The 24,908-nt window shown below is 42.5% G+C and overlaps 1 protein-coding gene across 3 annotated transcripts; it reads left to right on the top strand.

Moving 5' to 3' along the window:
• Positions 1-5,032: 5,032 nt before the first annotated feature.
• LOC117680262 (uncharacterized) lies at positions 5,033-23,907 on the top strand. Of its 3 annotated transcripts, XR_015729070.1 has the most exons (8): positions 5,033-5,386; positions 6,684-6,741; positions 8,668-17,624; positions 17,748-17,933; positions 20,268-20,336; positions 21,646-21,770; positions 22,599-22,690; positions 23,855-23,907. XR_015729070.1 is itself a non-coding variant. In XM_087874548.1 (7 exons), exons 3-6 carry the CDS (start codon positions 17,852-17,854, stop codon positions 22,653-22,655), a joined length of 333 nt encoding a protein of 110 aa, XP_087730674.1. In that variant the 5' UTR covers positions 8,782-17,381; positions 17,568-17,624; positions 17,748-17,851; the 3' UTR covers positions 22,656-22,690; positions 23,855-23,907. The 3 variants fall into 3 exon arrangements, 2 of the variants coding, with proteins under 2 accessions (XP_087730674.1, XP_087730673.1); XM_087874548.1 differs by lacking the exons at positions 5,033-5,386; positions 6,684-6,741 and having other exon boundaries at positions 8,782-17,381; positions 17,568-17,624; XM_087874547.1 differs by lacking the exons at positions 5,033-5,386; positions 6,684-6,741 and having other exon boundaries at positions 8,782-17,624.
• The last annotated feature ends 1,001 nt before the right edge of the window (positions 23,908-24,908 follow it).

Here is a 24,908-nt window from a genome sequence, read left to right as displayed (position 1 = left end):
CGACTATTGTTGCCCGATATAAAGCAGCCCTCAGAAAGGAAATGCCAGCTTATAAAAACAAGCTTTCAAATTGCCATGGGAAGTGTGCAGAAGGGCAAAGGCCATTTTATTAGTAAAAGGCAGTTTTATTATAGCAGGGGTCTCCAATCTTGGCAACTTTAAGACTTTTGGACTTCAATTCCCAGAATTTCTCAGCCAGCAAAGCAAAGCTGGCTGAGGAATTCTGGGAGTTGAAGTCCACAAGTCTTAAAGTTGCCAAGATAGGAGACCCCTGCATTAAAGGGTTACAAGAATCTTGAAAGTCCAGATGTACCTCCTTACTTTCTCTTATCCTTATCCTAAAGAGAACAAGGGAGGATCAAATCTGAGACGCTTTTCCAAATTACGTTTCTGCCCCAGACTCAAATTTCTCTTAACTGACAGTTGCCTTGGCTGCAGCCATTCCTTCTGTTCCTCAACAGAGGGAATTTGATAGCATTGCAGCTGCCACAGATTAAGTCCTGGACCCAGCTGATTTCTGTTGCACCTCCTTCCCGACCATCACCCCATAGACCTTAGATGATGAGCAGAGCTCCTTGTTTGTCATGTAGGATAAGTAGACAAGTCCTGAATTGTGTGGGGATTTCTGTGTTAGAACAATCGCTCCAAATTTGATTTGGAGAACAGCTTCTAGCCCATGGTGTCCCTGGTTTCAATTAGGAATATCTATCAAATGCCTGACCACTGCATCCTGTATCTACTACAGCTTCCAACTTCCTTTCAGAGGCTTCCCATAGGAGGCACATTATCTGGGAGGTAACCATAGCATGGATCAGAGTGTTGGATCAGCACTATTCATGAATCAGTGAAAGTGGTAAATTTGTTTCAGCTGGTAGAAGGCATCCCTCACCATCGCAGTCACCTGTTGTTTTCTGTCCCTGAATTAGCTTTTTTTTTTTTTTTTTTTTTTAAATTTGATTTATATGCCGCCCTTCTCCGGAGACTCAGGGCGGCTTACAATGTGCTCAGCAATAGCCTTCATCCTTTTGTATATTTATACAAAGTCAGCTTATTGCCCCCACAAACTGGGTCCTCATTTCACCTACCTTAGAAAGGATGGAAGGCTGAGTCAACCTTGAGCCTTGGCGAGATTCGAACCCTGCAGTAATTGCAGGCAGCTGGTCTTAATAAGCTTAATAACAGGGTGCCTTAAACCCCTGTAGTACCAAGCTTAACTAAACTGATAACAATTTACTGTTTTAGAAATATTTATCTTTTAGTATTTTAATGTTTTCATGCTGTAAGCCACCCAGAGTTATTTCAATACAAGATAGGCAGCAAATAAATAAATAAATAAAATAAATGAATATATACTAGGCCAACATATTTAGGTACATGTATAGGAATGGGGTAATTACAGTGTGCTGGTGCGAAAATGAGGAATTGCAGTTTCAGTTTCTATTTAATCTGCAGAGAACTCTAGCAATATATTAAGATGCATTGCACGTGGAATTGAACTGGCTTGCATATAAGTCCTTAACGGATTTTATTTCTACAGCATCACTAAATACTGGAAGTTAAAGATGGTTGAAATCTTTCCCTATGCAACATTAAAAAAATTGCAATTGCCACATTATTGTACAACTGAATTAGACCAAGAACATCTTGGTCATAACATCTTGTACATATAAGTTGTTGAAGCATAATTACCTATGCATCATTGTGCTATCAATCCATGGTATTGCACATAAGCTTTATACAGATTTATTATATCAAATCTTAAATGCAGAATTACTTCTGACAGTGTGAAAGCTCACATTTTATTTGACATTAAGATCTTCTGCAAGAATTCAAAGAAGAGGTCATAGACCATGACAGGTTTAAGAACAGAAAATATTAATATGATCAGATTATATAAGATATATGTGTGCTGGTCCTTATTTTTATAAACCTACTGGGGCTAAGTATAATATACTTGAAATACTAGTGGATAAGTTTCAAGACAGTAACTGAAGCTAATTTAAAACCAAACCTATATATGGAAATATATGGAAAACAATCCACAATCCACAGAGATATCAGGGACACTTTAAATTTCACAACACTGATATTGCTAATTCTGAAATGTATTTAGTAGATTCTACAGTCTGATTTTTCTATACAAATTTAGCAGCTTGAGAAAACTACCACACTTTGGCACCGGTATTGTTACCATTGCTCTTATTAGGAAGTTTCTCCCTGTATATCTAATCTACACTGCTCCTTTGTAATGAATTCCTTCCTGTAATACAAGTTGAGTGGCCTTTAATATGCATAGCCCTTCTGCATATTGCTTCCTTTCTCTGTATTGCTGCCACCTACTCAGCTGTTCTTTCCAAATGGTTATGTAGTAAATATATATTTCTCCTGCTTTGCATGTTTTTATGCATTTAATAACGCTTAGCTAAATAAAATTAAATAGAATACATTTTCAGTGTATTAAAAAAGTGATACAAATATTGCTTTGGAATGTTTCATTTGTAATTTTAAAATAATGCTAGGGCAATTTATTGCTGATCATTCTCTTTTTACATAGAAGTAATAGAATCAAAGAATTTGAAATTTTAAAAGTTATAATCAGATGACCTTTTGGTGCCTTCAAGTCATTGTTGACTCCTGTTGACTGCCTGATGAAGTCTCTGCAGTTTCTTTGCAAGATTTCAGAAGTGGTTTGCCATTGTCCTCTTTGCTAGGCTGAGAGAAAGTGACTGACACAAATTTACCCAGCTGGCTTTGTGCCTAAAGTGGGATTAGAACTCAGTCTACCGGTTTCTAGCCTGATGTCTTAACTACTACATCAGATTGGGTCTCAGTCAAATAATATACCCTGCTAAAAAGCAGCCCTAAATGTGGGGGAAGGGGGAAATGAAACTAAAAAGGATAGTACAGGTAGTCCTCAATTTATGACCACAATTGAGCCCAAAATTTCTGTTGCTAAGCGAAACATTCGTGAAGTGAATTTTGCCCCGTTTTACTACTTTCCTTGCCACAAGTGTGAAAAATAAGTCATGTTTTTCAGTGCCGTTGTAACTTTGAACCACCACTAAATGAACTGTTGTAAGTCGAGGACTACCCGTATGCAACAGCTGTTTCATGGTAGTATCTTAAGTTTGCTCAGTTCTGTATCTTAAATATAAAGAATAGAATAGAATAGAATAGAATAGAATAGAATAGAATAGAATAGAATAGAATAGAATAGAATAGAATAGAACAGAACAGAACAGAACAGAACAGAACAGAACAGAACAGAACAGAACAGAACAGAACAGAACAGAATAATACAGTTGGAAGGGACCTTGGAGGTTTTCTAGTCCAACCTGCCCAGGCAGGAAACCCTATATCACTTCAGACAAATGGTTATCCAACATCTTCTTAAAAATTTCCAGTGTTGGAGCATTCACAACTTCTGCAGGTAAGTTGTTCCACTTATTAATTGTTCTAACTGTCAGGAAATTTCTCCTTAGTTCTAAATTGCTTCTTTCCTTGATTAGTTTCCACCCATTGCTTCTTGTTCTACCCTCAGGTGCTTTGAAGAATAGTTTGACTCCTCTTCTTTGTGGCAACCCCTGAGATATTGGAACACTGCTATCATGTCTCCCCTAGTCCTTCTCTTCATTAAACTAAACATACCCAATTCCTGCAACCGTTCTTCGTATGTTTTAGCCTCCAGTCCCCTAATCATCTTTGTTGCTCTTCTCTGCACTCTTTCTAGAGTCTCCACATCTTTTTTACATCATGGCAACCAAAACAATGCAATATTCCAAGTGTGGCCTTACCAAGGCATTATAAAGTGGTATTAACACTTCACGTGATCTTGATTCTATCCCTCTGTTTATGCAGCCCAGAACTGTGTTGGCTTTTTTGGCAGCTGCTGCACACTGCTGGCTCATATCTAAATGGTTGTCTACTAGGACTCCAGGATCCCTCTCACAATTCCTACTATTGAGCAAGGTACCACGTATACGGTACCTGCACATTTTGTTTTTCTTCCCTAAATGTAGAACCTTACTTTTTTCACTGTTGAATTTCATTTTGTTAGATAGCGCCCAATGTTCAAGTCTGTCAAGATCCTTCTGTATCTTGAGCCTATCTTCTGGAGTGTTGGCTATTCCTGTCAGCTTGGTGTCATCTGCAAATTTGATGAGTTCCCTATCCCCTCGTCCAAGTCATTGATGAAGAAGTTGAAGAGCACTAGGCCTAAAACAGAGCCCTGGGGTACTCCACTGCATACTTCCCTCTGTGTAGATGCAGTTCCATTGAGTTCGGGTGGTCAGCCAGTTATGAATCCATCTGGTGGTGATGCTGTCTAACCCACGTTTTTCTACTTTATCTAGTAGTAGGTTATGGTCTACTTTATCAAATGCTTTACTGAAGCATTTGAATATATTTTTGTTACATCTTATGTTTTTAAAACTAGGAACGCAGTGGCTCAGTGACTAAGACGCTGAACTTGTCGATCAAAAGGTCGGCAATTCAGCCATTCGAATCCCTAGTGCCCCGTAACGGGGTGAGCTACCATTACTTGTCCCAGCTTCTGCCAACCTAGCAGTTTGAAAGCACGTAAAAAATGCAAGTAGAAAAATAGGGACCACCTTTGGTGGGAAGGTAACAGCGTTCTGTGCACCTTTGGCATTTAGTCATGCCAGCCACATGACCATGGAGACGTCTTTGGACAACGCTGGCTCTTCGGCTTTGAAATGGAGATGAGCACCACTCCCTAGAGTCGGGAATGACTATCACATATGTGCGTGTGGAACACTGACAACTACACATGTACTAACAATTCCATGTATACTAACATGAAAAGTTAGAATAAAATTGAACTTTTCTAGAGTACACTGATTAAATATTGAAGCTCTATTTAACATGGTGGGATTTACTCTTAAACTAACAGGCAAAATATGACTAGCCCTTTAACTTGCCCTGCCCTTTTGCCTTTTATGCTGTTCACAATGCTTGTGATCTGTCAAGTTGTTGCTTAGCAACGTTTATGAACAGGGACAAGGCTATGCTTTCCCCTTTCTTTCCTCTTTGCAGGATTTTGTAGACCAGTTCATAAGAGGCTATTGGCAGGAGTGTGGAAAGAGGTGTTCAAAAGTTGTGTGAACTTGCTATTGACTTTGAACAAAAACTTCTCATGGCCAAGTATCTGTTTTTGGCATCCAGGTTGCCTGTGCCATATAGCCCTCTTTTTCCTGAAACTTTTGAAGAGATCAAATGTCTTGCGGGCAAAACCTGGACACAACACATCCAGGAATATGGCCATGGCTCCACTTCCTATGCTGCTGCTTTTGGAAATAAAAGATTGGATGCTGCTATACGGGCCCCCCTCCTCTTCTACCAGAGTACACAAACCTCATCCACCAGAGTAAGTTAGCTACGATATTATTAGGAAGCAAATGGATCTCTGTGTAGATTGGTGTGAGAGAGATCAATCTAAAAGTAGGAACTGATAACTTACTGAAACCACCCAAAGTCACTGGGAGTCAGGTGGTACAGTCAGACAGATGCTTAGAATGGATTTGGCATTTTTATCCACCTATTGAATCATTTCCAAGGACCTGGGATAGGCAGATGTTGTTTGATGGTGTTAAAGTTATTGCTGCGGGGTGTAAATCAGGGGTGTCAAACTGGCGGGCCACGGGCCGGATGCGTCACACACAAGCCATGCCCATCCTGGCTCCGCAAAGGCAAAAATCGTCACAATATATCACACGACCTGATCGAGTTTGACACCTGTGAAGTAAACTGTTCCAAGTAAAGCTGCCTTTTGCAAATGACTGGTCGTGATTCTACCAGTACCGATGGTGTTCAAGTGATGCTCCAGACCAGTGGTGAAATCCAAATTTTTTTTACTACCGGTTCTGTGGGCATGGATTGGTGGGCATGTGTGGCTTGGTGGGCGTGGCAGGGGATGGATACTGCAAAATCTCCATTCTCACCCCACTCCTGGGGGAAGGATATTGCAAAATCCCCATTCCCTCCCCACTCCTGGGGGAAGTAAGTAAGCTTTTATCGTGGTCAGAGACCAAATTAAAATAGACAAAGAAAGGGAGCATATTTTACAAATATGGATAGATCATAGGACAGTACACCATCTACTGCCTCAAATACAATCTGTACTGTCAATACTAGTGATCCTCTGCCGTCGGGCTTACTGGTCTCTTTTCCCGTTTTTTTCCAGCCACAACTACAGCAAAAATTTTTGCCACCTTTAGAGTTATATTGGGGTCTGCGTCCTGGAGTAGGAAATAAAGGCTGAACTTATCAGGTGAACCAGAGAATCTCTGGAAAATAGGAGAAATGAGTCTTGATCTTATATCCCGGTAGTGGGGACATACGAATGTAATATGGAACAGGGATTCCGGGGATCGGCCGTCACATGGGGGAAGGATATTGCAAAATCTCCATTCCTACCCCACTCGGGGGTCAGCCAGAGGTGGTATTTGCCAGTTCTCCAAACTACTCAAAATTTCCGCTACCGGTTCTCCAGAACCTGTCAGAACCTGCTAGATTTCACCCCTGCTCCAGACAGTTTGGGATTGCACCCAAGGTGCCTATCACTATTGATACTCTCCTCACTTTCTTTTGCCACCATTCTGTTTGCAGATCTTTGTATTTTGTAATTTTCTCCAGTTCTTTCTCTCCTATTTTGCTGTCTCCAGGTACTGCCATTATCTGTTGTCAAGATGTTTTTGTCTTTCTTACTGAAAATTATTACGGGTAAGTCTGGTATGTGGCATAGCAGGTGCTTGTCTGTTTGAAATGTTATATTATATTGCATGTTCACTGCACTTACCTAGGAACACCTGAATCTTATATACTGTTTACATTTATATCCTATCTTTCTTACAAAAGTAGTATTCATCTATAACCCAATTGCAGCCAGCGTATATTATGGAAATCCATAATAGGATTTCCAATGATTGACTGTACTGAGATAACATTTTGACTTCATACTGTTTGAAGCTGACATCCAAGAAATACTATTTTTATGTAAAACATTCAACTCAAAAGTATTTCTTGTGCAAAACTCTTGATAGATGAGTGGCCTCATTAAATTGTCCTCAGAACATTCAAGTTAATATGGTTTGCATCATTCTTCCCAATGGGGTATCCTTCAAATATGTTGGACTTCAACTCTAACAGTTCTAGAAGACTTTGTTCAAGAAACCTGCCCTACTTTCAGCTGCCTTGGTGGATAGGCATGCTTCACAGTTTACAATCTTTGTGTTTTAGGAATTCATGATCTGAAGCACAGCTTTATATATTCTTCCTGATCCAAAATTTAAAACCAAAGCAGATTTCCTTCATTGATTCTATTGTTTCTGAATAGAATGGGGGAGCACATATCAGACTTGAGAAAATAAGTGTAAAAATGGTAAAATATGTCCCTGGAAAGATAGCTGTGTCCAGGGGATAGAAGCAGGGCTGGGATTGAAAAATTTTAGCAACCGGTTCTCTGCCTGGTTGCTGGGTGGGCGTGGCCAGGGGGCATGGCCTACTCGGCCTCATGCACCACGGCGGGGTGGTGGTGGTGCATTTTCGCCCTCCCCAGGCTCTGGAGGCTTTCCTGGAGCCTTCGGGAGGCCAGAAACGGCCTCCCCTGGGCTCCGGAAGCTAGAAATGGGCCCATTTTTGGACTTCCGGAACTTCTGGGAGGCCTGTTTTTAGCCTCCATGTGGGCCCTGCACTTACCTTGAATCCAAAACGGGCCATGTGGAAATTCCTCTGAGAGGCAAGGTGGGGTGGGCGGGGCCAGTCAGTCCTTGCAACTACCAGTTCGGTAAACCAGATGTAAAATTAGCATCAGATTCGCCCAAACCTGTCTGAACTGGCTGAATCCCACCCCTGGACAGAAGGTAGTGTGGGAGAATTTTTGAACTTGGTTCTCTCTATATACAATGCTTATGAATTTACATTCCTTCCAAGGGACTTCAATTTATGCATTCCAAAACCTCTCTAAAGAAAAGGAACAAGCAAGTTATGGCTAACCCCTCATGTTTCGAAAAGATGAATTTCAGCTGTTAAAAGTCAAAAGTATGTCTATCCTGTAAATAAGAAGACTGCTTAGTTTTATTTCAGTTTCCATCAGCCAAGGGATCTGTGAATAATTTGAGTTTGTAAGCTAGCATTATAATTTAATCAAAGCCAAAGTAGATAGGATTACATAAATAATGGAACTATTTATATGGAAATAGAGTCCCAAATAATAATAGAATCTCAGCAAAGGTGATGCAAAATTCTTCTTGGCAGAATCCTGAAGTTGAACAGTTGAGTTCAGTTATTGTACAAATCCTAAATTATCTTAGCCACGAAAAGAAAAGAAAAAAAGCGAATTATAGAAAACAATACTTATATTAAGCCAGTGAAATTTCTAAAATAATTACACCCAGAATTTCTAAAATAATTGCCCCGTTTGAGTTTCTTAGAACTCTACATCTGTTCTGTTTTTAAATTAAAATACTGTAAGCATAATTCTGCATGAGGCAGCATCTGTTCGTAGAGGAAACCAGAGACAGCATATACAGTATAAATCTCAACTACAGAATCAACTTCACACAGGTAAGTAGTAGTTTCAGGTTTATGTGATTTATTCAAAGAACCATCGTTAGCACGATGACAAATTAGCCTTTTTTTCTTTTTCAGAATTTGCTGAGGCTACAAATCCTGTAATCCAAAACATCTACCAGATGAGAAAAGTCAAATTAGAGCATTTTTTCGGTTTTCCATATTACTTGCTGCCCAAGACACCTACAGTACAGTGACACTAATGACTAATGCAGATACAGAAATCTATTGCTCTTTAATCTTGCCCTGCCATTGTCAGTAGATACAAGACTATCTTGATATGTCAGCAATGAAATGTCTCCTTTTGGTCCAGCCTGTCTTTGGTTTGCCCTTCTGTAAAGTTACATTTATCCCAAAGGATTGCAAACTACAATTTCTTCTCTCATTATTCCTCCATATCATCTGTGGCCAAACTGAAATGTGAAGCTGGATGCGAGCAGAAAATATCACTCGGCAACATTCTAGATGAACACGAACATAAATATACGAAATCAAATGTTAAAGTAATGTCTCAGCTGCTGGGTATTGGAGTACTGGAAATAGAGCCCATTTCATCTATGGCTTGTCAAGATAGTCCAATTACACCAATTATCTGGAACTAGGTGTGACTTTATTATGGCTTTGCATGCAAATACATGTTATGTATGTTGAAATATGTTCATGGGTGCAATTTTGAGATTTTGTTAAAAATTAACATAAGATTCTGGAAGCTAAGAGTTGGCTGATGTTAGTTAGAACTTTCAACATTACTATTGAGTGCCATTCTACACATTACACTTATTTCACATCATTTTATCATGTGTCTTTAATTGCTATAGACATAGACTCCAGACAATTGTAGCAATTAGGCCTGTGAGGTTGAAAGACAGGATGCTGTTGGGGCAAGTAAATCCAGCCACCCCTGTCATGGCATCAGGTTCAAGAGAGGGAGCTGAGGCTCAGATCCCACACAGTAGGCTGAACCCTTCTCTATGAGGAGGGATCCAATGATCCGATCACAGTCCCCTCCATCCCTGGAAGAGGAAGAGGAGAACAGCAATGAGGAAGGAGGCTGTATGAAATGGTTGTGGCCTCTGAGCACATTGGGATGGATATAGGATCAGGGATGTTTAATCCATAAACCCCCAAGTTTGTTTCTCAAGGTCAGGAGCAGGGAGACATCCTTGAGGAACATGCAGTAGAGGCCAGTGAACATTCATCACAGCAGCCAGAAGCAGAGAATGAGCCACCAACCTCAGAGACCCCTGGACCTGATAAGTTCCCAGAGGAAGACCCATACATCCCAGTCGAGCTGAAACTGACATATGGTACTTTGGGCCACAGCACAAAGGAGGTGGTACTCACCACTAGAAAAACTTCAGAAGTCCAAATGCAGCTCACTGAGACAACTAGAAAAGAGGACCATTCATAGAGTAAAGAATTTTGGCAAGGAAGACAGCAGAGACCAGCAGGGAATAAGGCAAAGTAAGCAGAAGAGGAGGCAAGAAGAGAGTAAAAGGTGGGAGAATACAGTACAGAGCCAGGAAGGAGGGAAAAGAGAAGGGAGGAAGGGCTTATCAAGTGATGCAGGTGAGTGGGCGAGTCAGTATCCAAAAGAGGTGCCAGATACAAAGGCAGACAACGGAGACAAATGGATCCAGGTGAGTGGGCGAGCCAGTGACCAGAGGGGACGTACCACACACTGGAAGATGGCAGAGATGAGCTGGTCCAGGTGAGTGGGCAAGCAAGGGAACAGAGGAGGTGCCAGACACACAGATAGATGTCAGAGACAAGCTGATCCAGATGAGTGGGCAAGTCAGTGACGAGGGAGTGTGAGATGCACTGGCAGACGGCAGAGATGAGCTGACCAAGGTGAGTGGGTGAGCCAGTGACCAGAAGGGGCATTACATGAACAGGAAGATGGCAGAGATCAACTGATCCAGGTGAGTGGATGAGCCTCACTAGCAAATGGTGGAAATGATTTTATCTAGGTGAGCAGGCTAGCCAGTGACAAGGAGGTAGCAGATGCAGCAAGAGACAGTGGCAACAAGCTGATCCAGGTGAGCAGATGAGCCAGTGATCAGAGAGGACAACAAATGCACAGCAGATGGCAGAGACAAACTGATTGAGGTGAATGGGTGAGCCAGTGAAGAGAGAGGGCTCCAGATGTATGGAAGATGGTGGAGGCAAGCTGATCCAGGTGAGTGGGTGAGTCAGTGACCAGAGGGTGTGCCAGAGGTACTGGAAGAGGGCAAAGACAAGCTGATCAGGTCAGTGGATGAGCCAGTGACCAAAGGGGGTGCCAGATGCACACAGATGGCAGAGATGAGCTGATCTAGGTGACTGGGTGACCCAGTGATCAGAGACAGCCTCAGACACATGGCAGAGGTTGAACATAAGCTGATCCAGGTAAGTGAATGATCCAGTGACCAGAGGGGGCACCATACACACCGGAACATGGCAGGGAAAAGCTGATGTAGTGAGTGGTTGAACCAGTGATCAGATGCATCCACCGATAACAAAATGAGCTGCTCCAGGTGAGTGGATGAGCCAGTGATCAGAGAGAGCAGAAGATGGCAATCTGATCTAGATGTGTTTTAGATCCAGTGACCAGAGGATGCCCCAGACATAACAAAAGATCACAGAGATGGGCTGATTTAGGAGAATGCTTGAGCCAGTGACCAGAGGAGGTGCCAGATGCACCTGCAGATAGTGAAGATAACGTTATCTAGGCGAGTCCTTATGCACGGACTCCTTATGCACGGTCAATCATGCCCTCGTCACTTCCCACCTGGACTACTGCAATGCTCTTTACATGGGGCTCCCTTGAGGAGCACCTGAGGCTCCAGCTGGTCCAGAATGCGGCCGGGCGGGTGGTTATGGGAGTGACATGGTGTTCCCATGTAACACCTGCGCGAGCTGCATTGGCTCCCGGTGGTCTTCCGGGTGCACTTCAAGGTATTGGTTACCATCTTTAGAGCGCTCCATGGCTCAGGACCTGGATATCTACAAGACCGCCTTCTGCCACTGGTAGCCTCCCACCGGCCAGTATGCTCCCACAGAGAGGGGCTCCTCAGGGTGCCATCGGCCAAACAGTGTTGACTGGTGGCCCCCAGGGGGAGAGCCTTCTCTGTGGGGGCACCTGCCCTGTGGAACGAACTCCCCCCGGAGATACGGAGGATCCCGGATTTACGCACCTTCCGCCGTGCCCTCAAGACTTTCCTATTTCAACAAGCTGGGCTGGCTTAACTCTTTTTAATTGTCTAATTTTAATTTGTTTTTAAAAACCGGGGTATTTTAATTAATATGGGCCAAATTTATTTAATACGTTTTAAATTGTTTTTTAAATTTTGTACTATATGTGTTTTATCTTGGCTGTTCACCGCCCTGAGTCCTTCAGGAGTAAGGTGGTATATAAATCTAAATAAACTGAAACTGAATGGGTGAGTCAGTGATCAAAGCAGGTGCAAGATGCAGATCCAGATGATTGAGCGAGAAAGTGACCAGAGATGTTGCCAGACTCATGGCAGACAATAGAGATGAGCTGATCTAGGTGAGTGGGTAAACCAGTGACCAAAAGATGTGCCGGACACAGCATCTAGGTGAGTTTTTGAGCTAATGATGAGAGGATGCTCCAGACTCACCAGAAAAAAGTGGAAGTGAACTGATCTAGGTAAGTGTTTGAGCCAGTAACCAGAGGGGTCACCACATGCAACGGCAGACAGTGAAGACAAGCTGATATGGGTGAGTGGGCAAGCTAGTGACTAGAGAGGGCACTGGACACATGGCAGATGGCAGAAGTGAGCTGATCCAGGTGAGTGAGCGAGATGTACCAGGAGAGAGTGGAGACAAGCTGATCTAGGTGAGTGGGCGAGGCAGTGATCAGAGGGGGCATCAGTTGCACCAGCAGAAAATGGACATGAGCTGATCCAGATGAGAGTGCAAGCCACTGAGCAGATGGAGCATGAGACACACTGGCAGATCTGCAAAAATGAGCTGATCCAGGTGAGTGGATGAGCCAGTGATAACAAGAGGTACCAGCTGCACTGGCAGGGTGAGATGAGCTGATCAGGTGAGTGGGTGAGCCAGTGATCAGAGAGGGCACCAGACGCATGGTGGACAGCAGAGATGAGATGATCTAGGAGAATGCTGGAGCCAGTGACCAGAGGGGGCACCAGATGCACAGCAGATGGTAGAGACAAGTTAATCCAGGTGAGTGGGTGAGCCGGAGATAGCTAATACAAGGTAATCTAGGTGAGTGGGTGTGTCAGTGACTAGAGCAGTCTCCAAACACAAATCAGATGGTTGAGAGAAACTGATCAAGGTGAGTGGATGAGCCAGTGACCACAGAGGACCTCAGAAGCACAGCCAGTAGAAGAAATGAGCTGATCCAGGTGAATGGGTGAATCAGTGACCAGAAGGTGTGCCCAACACACTAGAAGATGGCAGAGACAAGCTGCTCGAGCCAGTGACCAGAGGGGGTGCCAGATGCACTGGAAGATAATTAATACAAGGTAATCTAGGTGAGTGGGTGTGTCAGTGACCAGAGAGGGCACCAGACGCATGGCAGACAGCAGATATGACACGATCTAGGAGAATGCTGGAGCCAGTGACCAGAGGGGGCACCAGATGCACAGCAGATGGTAGAGACAAGCAGATGGTAGAGACAAGGTGAGTGGGTGAGTCGGAGATAGCTAATACAAGGTAATCTAGGTGAGTGGGTGTGTCAGTGACCAGAGCAGTCTCCAGACACAGATTAGATGGTGAAGAGAAGCTGATCAAGGTCAGTGGGTTAGCCAGTGACCAGAGAAATGCCAGATGCACAGCAGACTGCAGAGATGACCTTATCCAGGTGAGTGGGTAAACCAGTGACCAAAAGATGTGCCAGACACAGCAGAAGATGGCAATCTGATCTAGGTGTGTTTTAGATCCAGTGACCAGAAGGTGTCCCAGACACAACAGAAGACTGCAGAGATGGGCTGATTTAGGAGAATGCTTGAGCCAGTAACCAGGAGGATGCCAGATGCATTGGCAGATAATGAAGATAACGTTATTTAGGTGAGTGGGTGGGTCAGTAATCAAAGCAGATGCAAGATGCAGATCCAGATGAGTCAGTGAGAAAGTGATGACAGACAATGGAGATGAACTGATCTAGGTGAGTGGGTAAACCAGTGACCAGAGGTGGTGCCAAATGGACCAGCAGACAGCAAAGACAAGGTGATCTAGGTGAGTTTTTGAGCTGATGACGAGAGGATGCTCCAGACTCACCAGAAGAAAGTGGAGGTGAACTGATCTAGGTAAGTGCTTGAGCCAGTAACCAGAGGGGTCACCACATGCAACGGCAGACAGTGAAGAGAAGCTGATATGGGTGAATGGGCAAGCTAGTGACTAGAGAGGGCACCGGATACATGGCGGCAGCGGAAGTGAGCTGATCCAAGTGAGTGGTTGATCCAGTGACCAGAGGGTGCACCAGATGCACCAGAAGTCAGGAAAGAAAAGGTTATCTAGGTGAGTGGTTGAACCAGTGAACAGAGGGTGCTCCAGATGAACCGGTGGATGGGGAAGACAACCTGATTTGGGTAAGCGGTGATCCAGTGAATAGAGAGGATGCCAGATGAATGATAGATAATGGAGATAAGCTGACCCAGGTGAGTGGGTAAGCCTGTCACCAAAGAGGGTGCCAGACACACCACAGACAGCAGAGATGCTCTGATCCAGGTGAGTTGATGAGCCAGTGACTAGAGAGGGTATGAGACACACAGCAGAAGGTGAAGCCAAGCTGCTCCAGATGAGTGGATGAGGCAGTGAAAACAGGAGGTACCAGATGCACTGGCAGGGGGAGATGAGCTGATCTAGGTGAGTGTTGAACCAGAGATAAGACGGGCTGCGAGATGTACCAGGAGAGAGTGGAGACAAGCTGATCTAGGGCGAGGCAGTGAGCAGAGGGGGCATCAGTTGCACCAGCAGAAAATGGACATGAGCTGATCCAGATGAGAGTGCAAGCCACTGAGCAGATGGAGCACCAGATGTACTGGCAGATCTGCAAAAATGAGCTGATCCAGGTGAGTGGATGAGCCAGTGACAATAAGAGGTACCAGCTGCACTGGCAGGGGGAGATGAGCTGATCTAGGTGAGTGGGTGAGTCAGTGAGCCAGAGATAGCTATAACAAGGTAATCTAGGTAAGTGGGTGTGTCAGTGACCAGAGCAGCCTCCAGACACAGATCAGATGGTTGAGAGTAACTGATCAAGGTGAGTGGAGATAATGGAGATAAGGTGACCCTGATGAGTAGGCAAGGCTGTCACCAGTGCGGGTGCCAGACACACCACAGGCAGCAGAGATGCACTGGTTCAGGTAAGTTGATGAGCCAGTGACTAGAGAGGGTGTGAGACCCACAGCAGAAGGTGAAGCCAAGCTGCTCCAGGTGAGTGGATAAGGGAGTGACCAGAAGGGGCACCAGACACACCAGGAGACAGTGGAGAAGAGCTGATAAGGTGAGTGCATGAGCCAGTGATCAGAGGGGGCACCAGACACAAGTTGTAGGTGAGTCGGCAAGCTAGTGATCAGAGGTGGTGGCAAATGCAGCAGCAGATGGTGGAGACAAGCTGATCTGGGTGAATGGGTGAGTTAGTGACTACAGAGGGTGCCAGATGCATGGCAGACTGTGGAGATCAGTGATCCTGGTGAGTGGTGAGCCAGTGAGCAGAGAGGGCACTAGAAGTGCAACAGATGGTGGAGACAAGCTCATCCATGTGAGTGGGTGAGCCAGTGACAAGAGAGGGCATTAGACACATGGCAGGCAGAAGAGACTAGCTGATTCAGGTGTGTGGGTGAGCCAGTGATCAGAGGGTGCACCTGATGCCACAGCAGACAGCAGAGCCAAGCGGATCCAGTTGAGTAGATGAGCCAGTGACCAGAAGGGGCACCAGACGCACCAGGAGACAGTGGAGAAGAGCTGATAAGGTGAGTGGGTGAGCAGTGATAAGAGGGGGCACCAGACACACAAGCAGATAGCGAATGATATGGATGAGCGGGCAAGCTAGTGATCAGAGGGGGTGACAAATGCATCAGCAGATGGAGGAGAGAAGCTGATCTGGGTGAGTGGACGAGCCAGTGATTAGATAGGGTACCAGACGCAGCAGGCAGTGGAAACAAACTGATCAAGTGAGGGGGGACAGTGACCAGAGCAGGGGTGTCAAACTTGATTTCACTGAGGGTTGCATCAGGGTTGAGGAGCTGGGGGGGCATGGCCAGCTCAACGTCACTCGTGTTAGGGGCGCCTCTGGTGACCTGAGTGCTCTGCCAGTGAAAATGGGCTTCCGAGCTCCGTTTTCAGCTGCGACAACCTCCTGCAACCCTCTGCCAGCAAAAACAGAGCTCGGGAAGGAGCTTTGTTTTTGCTGGCAGAGGCATCCTGAGCCAGTTGTTTGTTGCTTCCAGAAAGTCCCGCAGTCCAAATCTAATCACTCCGCGGATTGGATCCGGCTCCTGGGCCTTGAGTTTGACACCCCTGGACCAGAGGGTGCTCCAGATGCACCAGAAGACAGTGGAGACGAATTGATGTATGTAAGCGCTCAAGCCCGTGACCAGAGAGGGCGCCAGATGCACCGGGAGATGGCGAAGACAAGATGACCTAAGTGAGTGGGAAATTATCTTGTGACTAAATGCATATTCCTAACCACATGTGATGGAATGAAGATATAGCCTAACTTTCACCAGTTGTGTCACTATATAAAGAGAGAAGCTTTTGGAAGAAAGCAGAAACTTCATCCCACATACTCAGGTCTGCTCACATGAGGTTAATTTACCAGACAGTTTATAGGGCATTCTCATGCCATATTGAAAGTGGAGGTTTGTCACATAGACACATGTATATTATTCATGTATCTTTTCTTATTAATAAAGTCAGAGTACCAATGCTGAAAAAAGTCACCAAAAATGTTTCCTGGCGGTTTGGTGAGCAGAGTAGTCTGAAACTGGATAACATTTTTTCAAGGTAAATTCTCTTTCTTCTTCCCCAGAAAAGGAAATTAAATAATTTCAGAGAAGGCTTTCATTGGCCAAAGTATTCCAGTTTTACTGGCTTAATGCTGATATAAAATTGCATGAGTTCTTCACTAGCTAAAATGACAGTAATTTAATATGCCACAGTATTGGTTTCTAGCCAAATTCTGACTGAAGTGATATTTATAAAGAAAGGCATGGGTCTTTCCTCATCTTATGTATTTAACTTCTTAACTGTTTTTAATCAAAAACCAGATTGAAGTCATACAGTACCAAATTAGAGTTAGAGTTATGAATAGCTGCCATGCAATCATAAATGAGACAATATTGCCAATTTTTTGGAGAAGGTTGCTGTTTTTCATTATTTCCATCTTGTCTATTGTAGCATTGTGGGCATAGTGTCAACTGTAGAAGAGAGATACTGCAAGAAAAATGATGTCCCAAATTTCTATCGAAATCTTTAATATCCTTTAATATCTCTGTTCTTTTTCAGAATGTTTGTTTGAGGACAGTATAATTTATTATTGAATTGCTGATTCAACAACTCTCCAGACTGGATATTATCCAGTATCAAGTATTTGCTGTTTAGCTGGTTTATGTCTCTCTCTCTCTCTCTCTCTCCCTACCCAACTTTTCTGGTTAGAGTAAGGTATTCTTTTAATTCTGTTGGGGCTTCTGGATATATTCTTTTCTTTGGATTCAATAACTATGTTCACATCTGTTCACAAGTCAAGGAGAAGATATATGCACAAAGAAAAGGATATACAGTCTTCCTTCTTCATTCCTTAAGTTTCCTCTGTTTATCAAAAGGTATTATTAGCTTATAAAATAGCCACAATATATACTAAGTAATTCATATGTAAAATTAGCTCAGTACTCTTCCTTCTAGTAATATGAATTAAACCCTGTGCAGTATAAGAGGCTAAACAAATTTTAAAATGGACTTCATACATTAAAATTGGTTAAATAAGACATCTCATTTTGTGTTTTCTCTAGGGTATTTTTTGGTAAAACAACTTCACAATCTCTCTGAACATTATGGAAATAGAAAAGGTACTGCAGAAATTAAAGATGATGAAATATAACAACCATTGTTTAAAGATATGAAAACTGAATAACTATATTATTGATTGCAGCTTCAAAACAAGCTTGATTTAATGTGTTTTGATTTATTAGCAACATCCAGACAATCAAATAAAGTTTCATTCCAAAGCATATGAGTGCAATTGCTCCACTCACCCCATGAGGCGAATGGGGTGAATGGATGAATTAATTAATAAATGGAGGAAGATGAGGTCGTAATGGAGGAGGAGGAGGAGGAAGAAGAGGAGGAGGGGAAAAAAGCATCTCCAACACGGACAGGCATGTCAACACTGCCAATTTTAAAAATTGTAAAAATTATCTATTTCTGCTGTTTCTTATAGGCAAGACTGTCCCTCTCTGCCCCTAGCCAAGTTTTAGCACCTCAACTAATCGCCATAAGCTATCTTGTTCTGAGTGGAAGATGATGTTAAAGTGCACATTTTAATTAAAACATGAAAACATATAGTTAATCTAGCCATTATTTGGCAAAAGAAGAAAGTCTTAGAAGCATATAATATAAGACAAACGTTCATTAATTCAGTCTGAAAGACCAAGACTCTTACTTGTTAGATTTAAACACTTTTTAAGAAAACATGTTGAAACTGCCCAATCTTCTTTAGAAAGAAAACATTCACAGGGGAAATCATCCACCAAATATTCTTCCATTCCTTACATGAAACCCATTTTTTCATACGGTACAGAATTCTGTGGCTTACAATTCCTGAGATTTGCACAGTTACATATCTCTTATTTAGTAACTTATGCAACATATCAGAGAGAGGTAACAGCATCACAGGATTAGTTCCCTAATTGTAATCAATAGTGGTTCCTAAGGAAGTGCACCCTTAACAGATAATGTTCCTTCTTCGTCTAGCAATACCAATGCTACCGGTAGAACCTGCAATGTATTACATGCAGTAGAGCAGATCAGTGGTGGGATTCAAAAATTTTTACTACCGGTTCTGTGGGCGTAGCTTGGTGGGCATGGCAGGGAAGGATACAGTAAAATCTCCATTCCGACCCCACTCCAGGGGAAGGTTACTGCAAAATCCCCATTTCCTCCCAATCAGCTGGGACTCGGGGGGCAGAGAATAGATGGGGACAGGGCCAGCCAGAGGTGGTATTTACCGGTTCTCCGAACTACTCAAAATTTCCGGTAGCGGTTCTCCAGAACTGGTCAGAACCTGCTGAATACCACCTCTGGAGCAGATAGCAATAGCACTTAGACTTATATACCACTTCACAGTGCTTTACAGCCCTCTCTAAGCAGTTTACAGAGTCAGCATATTTCCCCCAATAATCCGGGTCCTCATTTGACCGACCTTGGAAGGATGGAAGGCTGAGTCAACCTTGACTCAGATAATTCACACCTGAGTTGCATCCCCCTCTACGAGGTCCTCCAGCCTGATCAGAACTGGGACCCCTCCACATAAGCTCAGGGACAGTCATTTAATCGACGGTCTCCAACCTTTTTGGCTTCATGGATTGGCAGCAGTGGGAGCAGCGGGGGAGAGTATGGTTTTGCATGGGCAACCCAGCTCTTGCACAAATGAAGCTTTGTGCACTCCCCTGCCGCTTGTGTGGACCAATTCCCAATAGGCTGTGGACCGGTACCAGTCCGCAGACCGGGGATTGGGGACCCCTATTTTACATGATTTCCTGATCTGACTTAAAATAAAAATGTGAGACAAGCATTGATTCTGCAGCAAAGGGATAATTAGAAAAAAGCAGTTGCCATCAGATTTTGGTTGAAAATGTGCATAGTCGTCTCCTTCCCTCCCCCAAAAGTAAAAAATAGCTTTAATGGTAAGGGACTCTGCGAAGTCTTATAAGTTCACAAGTTTCTACCACTGATAAAATAGTGCCTATCCTTGTTATAAATTCTTCCTATAGCTTTCCTGGAGAGGATTTATAGAATTGCTTACATGCTATATTCCTCTTAAGAGCTAAAATACATTGGGTGCAAGAAATGTCATACAAAACCTTAGCACATCACAACCGTCTTAATTTTCAAGTAATTTCCAATTTACTGCAAGCCAAACCCACTTTTTCTTTGTTTTGTCCTCCCCAAATGCATATCTACATTGATTGGGTGAACATACAGTATAATGTGAGTAAAGAAGGAGGGAGTGCAACAGTTAGTATGTCTAATGAAGAATGAAAGCACAGGGAAATATAGACGCTATTGAAAATAGAAGTTCAGATAAAAGGAGAAAAGGCAGAATGACTAAAATATTTTGATGCTTGCAATGTACCAGGACTTGTTTGCAGTCAATGTTTTGCAATTGGGAGTTAAGTAACCCATAGCAGATGTGAGGGAAATCCTCTTGTGATTGAGGTCAGAATTTGCCCCCATGCTATTGAGACATACTACATATCTTCTTAATGAAAAAAAGACCTACAACAACACTGAATAGAAAAATCAGGTGGCAAAGTATTAAGACAATGATGAATGAAATAATTTTCATTGGATTATATTTGCATATTATCAGCTGAGTGATTTTTTTCATTTGCAATTGATAATAAATTGAATCTCTCATGGTATTTTTCTAAAGATTTGGATTTAAAATGAAGGGAGAAAGAGGTCTTCATTTTCTCTTTTATGCCCCCCAGGAATTCATCCTAATTTTGTAGAGGATTCAAGTGTCATGAAAAAATTCCAAGTCTGTCCAGAGAAAATAAGTAAGAAAGAAAACAAGAAATAAGAAAAATAAGAAAACAAGTCAAGCATTAGATATTGGAACATGTGTTGGTTTCAAGGACCATTTCTTTTTATATGCATATATATATAGAAAATTACAAGCAGTCAGTAGATAGAAAAAATAATTTGGACTGGAAAAGTGACTTTACAAAGATGATGATGATGATGATTTATTAAATTTTTATACCGCCCTTCTCCCGAAGGACTCAGGGCGGTGTACAGCCATATTAAAACAAACATATAGCCATAAAATTTAAAAACAATTTAAAATATATAAAAATTTGACCCTTGTATTAAAAACTACAGACACCCAATTAAAATTCATTTTCTAAGCCAGCCCGGCCTGTTGGAACAAGAGAGTCTTAAGGGCACGGCGAAAGGTACATAAGTCGGGGATCATACGGATCTCCGGGGGCAGTTCATTCCAGAGGGCAGGTGCCCCCACAGAGAAGGCTCTCCCCCTGGGTGTCACCAGTCGACATTGTTTGGCTGACGGCACCCTGAGGAGTCCCTCTCTGTGGGACCGTATTGGCCGGTGGGAGGCTATCGGTGGCAGAAGGCAATCTCGTACATACCCAGGTCCTAAGCCATGGAGTACTTTAAAGGTGGTAACCAACACCTTGATAAGGTGCTTTTTGGTATAAGATTCTTTCTCCCCAGGATGTTTAATGAATTTTATTTTATTTTAGCAAAGCTGGGCATGAGAAGGAGTTCCATGGGAGACAGTTACAAAAATATGATGGCTACAGATACTCTTAAGTTCATTTGGAACCCTTGCTATAGATAGTTGCTTCTTTGAGCTATAAGAACTGGGAAGAATGTGTTTGGATATGGTAGATCTATAGATCATAGATTTGTGGACGATCATTTTAATCTCCTACTAAATTAAGAATGTAATGGCAGAATGCATAGTGTATGAGACAAATTCAGCCATTCTTCTTCTTCTTTTCAAATGTCTGATTACAAATAAACAATCTTGTGACAGAAGACATCTGTGTCTAAGGTAGATGGGCTAGTGAAATATGCATAGATAGAAGAAAGGATAAAAACAAAGAACAAATGATTAATTTTTGTAATATCTCAGTCTTAATTAGAAATCCCTGATTCACTATTCAGATAGTGATATAGTTGTATTTGAGAATAGAATAGAATAGAATAGAATTCTTTATTGGCCAAGTGTGATTGGACACACAAGGAATTTGTCTTCCTGCATACGCTCTCAGAGTACATAAAAGAAAAGATACATTCGTCAAGAATCATAAGGTATTAATGATAGTCATAATTCTGCAGCAATCGCTACCGGATTGGGTGAACCACAGAGAAAAATCGCTACCGGATTGGGTGAACCACAGAGAAAAATCGCTACCGGATTGGGTGAACCGCAGAGAAAAATCGCTACTGGATCAGGCGATTCGGTACGATCCGGGAGCATTTCACCCCTGATTATCCACCTTTAGAAATTTTTAGATTGTGTTTTCTGTGGCCTGAGATCTGCTCTTTTGTACTGCATAACACAACAGGATAATGAAAAAGGCACAGTATGTAATTCCTGGCATAACAGGATGGGGACCATGTTCCTAGTGAGGCACTTTTCAAATTAAATTCTGACAAGAGAGAGGGTGTTTCAGCCAGGGTAATAATTACTGTTTTCTCTCTGTGAGGAAGAAGCTGAACATGGAAACAATGGGGAGTGTTTGCATTCAGTGTTCTGCTTTTTCAGCTTCAGCACTGCAGTTGCGATTCTTTTGAGAAAGTGCCCTGCTATCAGGGGAATAAAGAATAACCCTGAGCATGTACAGAGTGAATGTTCTACATCATAAGTAAACTGAACTATCAGTGACTTCTTATGCAGATATTTTAATAAGTGTAGATTATCCAGATGCTGCACTAGTGCCTGATTATTTTACAATCTAGGGCAAAAAATAAACAAACAAAAACCTCATAAATACTGCATGCAGTGGCAGAAATAGATATTTTACTTTAAAAAAAATGTGAGTTTTAGAGGCTCACTACCATCTGTTTCTTTCCTTTTTGAAAAAAAAAAAACCTACTACATTAAACATAATGCAGTTGCCAGTGCATCTCCATTAGCACCACTTGAGGCAATTCAGAAGAGGATAAACTATGCCAGTTTAAAGGGTGAGCAGTGCATTCCAATGCACCTTGTCTGAGGTTTCTTTCTTCTACCGTATTTTCCAGGATAAAAATCTTCATTTTAAAGAATTATTTTTCATTCATGACAGGGAGCCACACTGGGAACAAAAACTTTGCTTCATCATCGTGCAGCCAGGATCTGCTGAGCGGATGGCATGTCACAGGAAAAATTCAGTTTCTGGTAAATGCAGACCCCTGCAGTCAAAGATTTTTAAGATGACCTCTTTTTTTGGGCTATATATCGGGTTTTTTCAAAGTTGGCAAGTTTAAATATGTGGATTTAAGATGTGTAAATTGCTGGTTGGGGAATTCTGGAAGTTGAAGTCCACACATCTTAAAGTTGCCACCTTTCAAAAATACTGTTCTTATTACTTGACCGGTTTGTAGTGATCCTAGACATCACTTCATTTACAAGTGACTGAAACTACTTTTGCCTGAAGTTTTATGAAGCATAGCTATAATGGATCTAGAGGAAGGAGCCGGAGATGTGCCTGCATTCTGTGTAGGGCTGATAGAGAATATGAAGACTGACCTGATTCCTGTGCCTTAAGAAGAGCAACAAAGATTATCAGGGGACTGGAGGCTAAAACATATGAAGAACGGTTGCAGGAACTGGGTATGTCTAGTTTAATGAAAAGAAGGACTAGGGAAGACATGATAGCAGTTTTCTGATATCTCAGGGGTTGCCACAAAGAAGATGGAGTCAAGCTATTCTCAAAAGCACCTGAGGGCAGGACAAGAAACAATGGGTGGAAACTAATCAAGGAGTGACGCAACCTAGAACCAAGGAGAAATTTCCTGACAGTTAGAACAATTAATCAGTGGCAGAACTTGCCTCAAGAAGTTGTGAATGCTCCAACATTGGAAGTTTTTAAGAAGATGTTGGGTAACCATTTGTCTGAAGTGGTGTAGGGTTTCCTGCCTAAGCAGGGGGTTGGACTAGAAAACCTCCAAGGTCCCTTCCAATTCTGTTATTCTAATTCTAATTTCAGTTGCACAATAGGTTATCCAAGTATTTATTTTTTATTTTATTTTATTTTTGGTTTCGTCAAGCATGTATTTTATGACAGGTAGAAGTGTAAACATAATTATAAATACACGAAAAGGATACGAATAAAAGAAAACATTAGGACAGGGACGGTAGGCACGCTGGTGCTCTTATGCACAAAGATATCAAAGAATTCCCCTCCTCCCCGGATCTGAGCAAATTTCAAAACTGATTTGAATCAGTATAATAAAAAGTCCAGGCATCCCATACATATTGTCTTCTAATGTTTTGAATTCCATGGGATAGTTATAATTCAAGTTGAAAACTGAACAGTACCTTCTTTCTCTTTTCTTGCAGCTGTTGGAAATGGAGAAGTGAATAAATCTCAATCTTGACTATCGCAATGCCAAGACCAGAGTGAATGCTTGTTTACTTTCTTAGAATTAGTTACTGACTTTTGGAAAAAGAGGATTCAAAGAGAGGTGGAGTGGAGATGGTATAAATGGTTCTCTGTGAAACGTGCTTTCTATGATATCCCCAAATGGAATTCGTTTACGTGAGGAAAAATGACAGATATCATAAAAATAGACAAAGTAGCACTTCTTTCACACGCACACACATCACTCTTTAGTCCAAATTTAATTTACAGACCCCATTCATGTGTGAAGGAAAAGAAGAAGTTTTTTTAAAAACCATGTCATTGCAACTCTCCATTATTGTGGAGTAATGTCCGCTTGCTCCATACATGGTGGCAGGGACATTCAGCTTTTCCCACTTTGGAGGGGAAGAATCCTCTCCCAGCTTCTGCAGAAAAGATTTGAATAACAGAAATAGCACATCAAATTTCCTTTTGTAGATTTTTCAACATAAGCCTTCATGCTTGTTGGCGATTTGGGACTTGTAGTTTCCATGCATCCAGACAGTACAGAAATAGATAAGGCCTTTAGGTCCCTTGGTCACTAATTGAATAAAAGGAGTCAGTACAATTGTATCAAAAGGAGAGTCAGAGGACATTGTCTGTATCAGTGGTGAAATCCTCTGAAGTCTGTTACCGGTTCTGTGAGTCTGCTATCAAGCGCGTGCTTTGCGCGCATGCGGGGCTGAGGTACACCCACGAAGCGCTAAAAAAGGAACATTTTGAAGCCTTCCGAGTCTGTAAAGGTAAGTAGAAGAGCGAGGAGGGAGAATCCATTGTGCCATGCGATTTAGATTAGCTAGAAAGCAGGAAATCTGACGATTCTACCTAATATAAATTGCATGTCACAGCTGATCTTTGCCCAGCTGATCATCGGAAATACCAGTTTGCCTGAACCGGTAGCATTTTTTACTACCGGTTTGAGAGAACCGGTCCGAACCGGTAGCATTTCACCCCTGGCCTGTATCATCCAAATGTGTAGGTGGTTCCAGAAGC

The sequence above is a fragment of the Pantherophis guttatus genome, chromosome 8 (genome assembly GCF_059756535.1).
Source record: "Pantherophis guttatus breed Tessera chromosome 8, ASM5975653v1, whole genome shotgun sequence".
NCBI lineage: Eukaryota > Metazoa > Chordata > Lepidosauria > Squamata > Colubridae > Pantherophis > Pantherophis guttatus.
Note: the sequence above shows the minus strand (reverse complement) of the source record. Positions and strands in the feature narration are given on the sequence as shown.